A 5737-nucleotide genomic window follows, 5' to 3' on the forward strand; every position below is an offset into this window, starting at 1 on the left:
TCCCAAAGTGCTAGGATTACAGGCGTGAGCCACTGTGCCCTGCAGAGCCAGAGCTTTTATGCTAGACAAGAAATGTTTTTGGAGCTGTGAAAAACCTTCCAAGGACCCCTTTTCCTTTCTATTTGCCTAAAATAATTTCTTAATAACTCCTACTACATTATCAAAGTGGAGCAAAATGGTATATCTTTTTCCTTAAAAAGTCCTATCTATTAAAAATCTCTGTTTTTCAGGCTAAGTCCCTAGTTGTGAAAGTTCTTTGTAGGGCCAGTTTTTTTTTTTCCTTCTTAATTTCTCTCATTTGAGAATGTTATAATCCTCACTGGGTGGCATCACTCACCAGTTTGTGAAAGTGCATTCCTCTCCCATCTTTGCTTTCTTTGGAGTTTAAGAAATTGTGGGAAACTAAGACTGTTCTAGACTGTACACCACGCAGTTTATGTTATGATCTATTGTCATCTTTGCAGCCTCAAATTCCATTTTTAGCTAAGACTGGGGGTTTTAAATAACTGGTCACGATTGAAATTCAAACAATTCTAGGTATTTCTGACTATGAAAATCTAAGATCTTTGCAGAGCAAGCCTATCTGATGCTTTTTAAATATTTTTTATTTTTGAGACAGCCTCTCAGTCTGTCGCCCAGACTGGAGTGCAGTGGCATGATCATGGCTTACTGCAACCTTTACCTCCTGGGTTCAAGCAATCCTTCCTCCTCAGCCTTGACAGTTAGCTAGGACTACAGGTGTGCACCACCACACCTGACTAATTATTTTTACTTTTTTTTTCAGAGATGGGGTCTCAGGCTGTTGCCCAGGCTGGTCTGAAACTGCCGGGCTTAAGTGATTCCCCTGCACTGGCTCCCAGAGTGTTGGGTTGACAGGCATGAGCCACCACTCCCAGCCTGATGCTTTTGAAACATATAGTATTTAATAGTTTCTGGGGCATTCTTTTGTGAACATTAGACAAAACTTCTTAAAACCACTCCCAATTGCATTTTTTAGGGTTCCCTAGGACAGGAGTTGGCAAACTTTCTGCAAAGAGCCAGATAGTTAATTATTTGGGCTCTGCAGGGCCATGTTTTCTGTGACAGCTACTCAGCCCCGCTCTTGTAATACAGGAGCATCCATAGACAACAAGTAAACACATGGGCATGGCTGTGCTCAATCACTTTATTAATACAAATAGACGGGTGATGGGCCATAGGTGCAGACCCCCACCACGGAGTATGTTTTCTGAGACTTAATGTTTCTTGTGGTGTACCCCCTTATTCTAAAATTAGTGAACTAACGATTTGTGTTAGTTGAAGTATTTGGTTTGTTGGGTTGTGTTGTTAGAGATGTTAATTGTATCCTAACTTGCCTCGTGATTCTAACCAGAATGTCAGCAGAGCCCTTTTTAGGAGTTAGAGCTGATGCTTATGAATATTGTATTTACTACTCTTTCCTAACATGACTCTACAGAAGTCTTTTGACATCAGAGGCTGTAAAAGAATATACTTTGTTTCTGTTATTAGAACTGAGGTAGATATGGAAGTCATTTAATCTAAACTCCTTTTCTAGATGAAGTAGCTATAGCCTTTAGAAGCTAAATGATATGGGCTGGGCACGGTCGCCCATGACTGTAATCCCAGTACTTTGGGAGGCTGACGTGGTGGATCACTAGAGGTGAGGAGTTCAAGACCAGCCCGGCCAACATGGTGAAACCTCATCTCCACTAAAAATATAAAAATTAGCTTGGTGTGGTGGTGGATGCCCGTAATCACAGCTACTTGGGAGGCTGAAGCAGGAGGATCGCTTGAACCCCGAAGGTGGAAGTCGCAGTGAGCCTGGTTTGCACCACTGCATTCCAGCTTGGGCAACAGAGTAAGGCTCTGTCTTTTAAAAAAAAAAAAAAAAAGTTAAATGATGCATGTAAGTGTTAAATTAGCTACTTAGTGGCAAGTGTAGAATAAGTCATATCCTGACTGCCAGATTTTTTCCAGCTGTAGTCTTCTGCTTCATATGTGCTCCTACCCTTAGCCGCTGACAGCAAATAGGGCCTGAAGGTCTTATTGGATCTTATTTATTTATTAGGTATTGTCTTATTTATTGAAGTCCTGAAATGAGGAATCAGATGAGCAGCTACAGACTTTTTAAAAAATTGTCTAAAGGCTCTTTAAAAGGAAATCTCAAAATTTATTAAAAATCATATGTATCTATGACTTGAGACATTTTTCTAAGAAAAAAACCCCATAAATATCATAAGTGTTGTGTCTTGTTACTTGCATTCTACTAATGTGGACGTATAAAGATGAGTAAGACAGGTCTTAGCTCAAAAGTATATATAATTCAATGAGAAACATGCCTGCAAAATTGTGTTTTGCATAATTTATGTGTGAGACTATGTAATTCAGCATTACACAAGTAGTAAGGATAATTAACGGTGGAAGAGCCTTTTCAGTTATGGTACTGACAAACGCTTAGTCAAAAAAGAATGAATATGATTTTGAAACTGCGAAATTATTCTAGTTGGGGAGAAGTGTGGAAGTTGAAATGCCAAAATTAGTTGAGGAAGGTGGTGGATCGCTGGAGGCTACGAGTTCAAGACCAGCCTGGACAACATGACAAGACCCCAATCTAAAAATAAAGTAAAAATAAAAGAAAAAGGCAGTGTGGGCCAGTGAGACCTGTGGGTGCCTGCATCCCCCAGCTCCCCACTTCGTCTTCCAGCTCCCCAGCGTTTCCCAGCTCCCCCCGCAGCCAGCTTTGCAGTGGTCCGCTCCAGCTGCCCCTGTGGGTTCAGGTTCCAGACAGAAGGCTGCCTGTTCTCTGCCCTTTGTTGTGGCCCCCACAGGCCCCGGTTACTGCGGCGACCACCAGAGCAGCCTTGGCACTGTGGAGGAGCCCCAGGCTACCCCTGAGCCATACTTGAGGCTGGTTCTGGAGGTGCTACACAGGGTTGTGGCAGCACTGCGCCAAAGTATGGGAGCAGATTCTAATTCTTATGGTTTTCCATGGGAATGGGTGATATGAGCAGCTATGTTTGGATTTTTTGCTGTTCTCTTTTTTTTGTGGAGAGGTTTTAGATCAGTTAGGAGTCAGCTTTATGTGCGAAGGGAGAAAAAGCTTGCTGAAACGCTGTCTAGACTAATTGAGGAAAAATGTCAACTACTTGAAAAACTGAGCATTATTCAAAAAGAGTATGAAGGCCATGAAATGGAGTCATCTTTAAAGGATGCCAGCTTTGAGAAAGAGGCAACAGAGGCACAAAGCTTGGAGGCAACCTGTGAAAAGCTGAGCAGGTCCAATGCGGAACTTGAGGAAGAAATACTATGTCTAGTAAGAGAGTTAAAAGAAGAGAAATCGAAACAGTCTGAACAAAATGAACTGATGGTGGATATTTCAAAACAGATACAGTCTCTAGAAGATGAGTCAAAATCCCTCAAATCACAAGTCGCTGAATCCAAAATGACCTTCAATACTTTCTTTCCAATGAATGAAGAACCACTGAAGATAGCAATAAAAGATGCTTTGGATGAAAATTCTCAACTTCAGGAAAGCCAGAGACAGCTTTTGCAAGAAGCCGAAGTGTGGAAAGAACACGTGAGTGAACTTAATAAACAGAAAATAACATTGGAAGACTCCAAAGTGCACGCAGAACAAGTTCTCAATGATAAAGACAATCACATCAAGACTCTGACTGAACACTTGCTGAAGATGAACCATTGGGCGGCTATGCTTGGAGAAGACAGAATGGATGAAGACAACGTGGAGTTAGAACTGAACAGTGAATCAGAAAATGGTGTGTACTTAGGTCATCCTCCAAATGGAGCTTTGAAGAAACTGATTCATGCTGCTAAGTACAATGCTTCTTTCAAAAGCTTAGAAGGAGAAAGAACCCAAATTTATATTCAGTTATCTGAAGTTGATAAAATGAAGGAAAAACTTACAGAACGTATTAAAAATCTTGAGACTGAACAAGCATCTTTGCAGTCAGAAAACACACATTTTGAAAGTGAGAATCAGAAACTTCAACAGAAACTTAAAGTAATGACTGAATTATATCAAGAAAATGAAATGAAACTCTATGGGAAATTAACAACAGAGGAAAATTGCCAGTTAGAGACAGAAGAGAAACTTTCTAAGGTAGACAAAAGGATCAGCCATGCCACCGCAAAGCTGGAGACCTATAGAAAGAGAACCAACGATCTTGAAGAAGAATTGGAGAGAATGATGCATTATTATACAAAGCGCATTATTTCCTATGAGAACAAAGCGCATGATTACTGGTTTGCAGCTCGAACTGCTCAAAGACATCTCCATGATTTAAGGAAAGAAAATGCTCACAGCAGACAAAAACTAGCTGAACTAGAGTTTAAATTTGAACTTTTTGAAAAAAATCTGCATTCATTGGATGTTCCAAAAGCACCATTTCACAGAGTCTTCCCTATATGGCCCCTCACCATTGGGTCAGCCTTCATCTGAAACAAGAGCTTTTCTGTCTCCAACTTCATTGGAGGGTCCACCCAGAGTCTCACCTTTGCTTCCAAGGAGAGAAGGAAGAGGCTCAAAAGGCCCAGGCAATCCTCTGGACCATCAGATTACCAGTGAAAGAGGAGACTCAAGCTCTGATATGTTAACCGATTCTCACAGGGGTCCTTCTGACACTGGGCCCCTGTCACCTCTGTGGGAAAAGGGAGCTTCTGGAGATGATTTTCCACCAAGGGATTTCCCAGGTCCACCACATGCTCCATTTGCAAGTATGCTTGTTTTTAAAAAAATTTTTTTTAAAGTTCAATATGTGTTTTGTTAATCAGAGATATTAATTTTACTATCTGTTCATGAAGTAACACAGTGGAGGAAAAACTTTTCTAGCATTCTGTGAGTGTACCATTACTCTTCTGAAGTGGGAAGGCAGGCAGCCATAAGTGGAATGTAATGAGGTTTCACATTGATTCATCTTAATAATATAGAATTATTTCTGTATTTTGGTTGTCAAGAAAATAATTGACTTTTTGCAGGTCTTATAAAACTAAAATTCTTTATTTCTTATTTGGTAGCAATTTGTTATTCTAGCAGTTAGTTAAAATAATTAAAATTTATATTCTAGGATTAAAATTACCGGCTATGATATTTTTTAAAGTCTTTTTCATAAGTAGTTCTGATGTAGTCCTACTTATTTAAAACTTAAAATGCATTTATTATGTTTGACCTAATTGTTGGATTTACTGAATTCTTTTAAAGCTTCACATAAGAAAAAAAGGAATAATATATTGGTTTTATATTCATACTTTGCTGTTTTGAACTATAGGTTTCTGCAGAAGAAATATGTGGTTAGCAAATACTAAGTTTGCCTATGAACATCTCATCTAGTCATTCCTTCCCTTGTTTCTCCTCTCTTTTTAAAGCTTAAAGTGAATTAAAATTAATTTTGTTTGGGGGAATTTTAAGGTGGTCTTTGATATAACTGGAGATGTTTTAGTGTAATATCAAATCAGAATCGGGAATCACTGATATGAATTTTAAGTTTGGTAAAAATTATACTACCTGAAAATGTTCTTTGAGAAGGACTCTGATAGTGAAAGAAAAAATATTATTTTTACAGTAAGTTCTATATATTTTGATATAGTTCCTCTTTTTTAAAAGAGGTGTTAAGATAGGACAAAAATTACATTAAAAATTAATGATTTTCCTTTAATCACCTGTATTTGAAGAGATACATTTTTCTCAATGTTGTAAAAATTAGTTTGTTAGATCAAGTAA

The 5737-nt window shown here is 38.8% G+C and overlaps 1 protein-coding gene across 1 annotated transcript in view; it reads left to right on the forward strand.

Annotated features, from left to right (window-relative positions):
* The first annotated feature begins 2889 nt into the window (after positions 1-2889).
* The window catches only part of LOC108298187 (melanoma inhibitory activity protein 2-like), a 6037-nt gene continuing 3189 nt past the window's right edge, over positions 2890-5737 (forward strand). The window contains 2 exon segments of the mRNA XM_037735687.1: positions 2890-4407; positions 4409-4734. Of these exon segments, the coding sequence (XP_037591615.1) occupies positions 2957-4407; positions 4409-4734 (1777 nt within the window). The 5' untranslated portion in view covers positions 2890-2956.

Source organism: Cebus imitator, unplaced genomic scaffold (assembly GCF_001604975.1).
Source record: "Cebus imitator isolate Cc_AM_T3 unplaced genomic scaffold, Cebus_imitator-1.0 Scaffold911, whole genome shotgun sequence".
Taxonomy (NCBI): Eukaryota; Metazoa; Chordata; class Mammalia; order Primates; family Cebidae; genus Cebus; species Cebus imitator.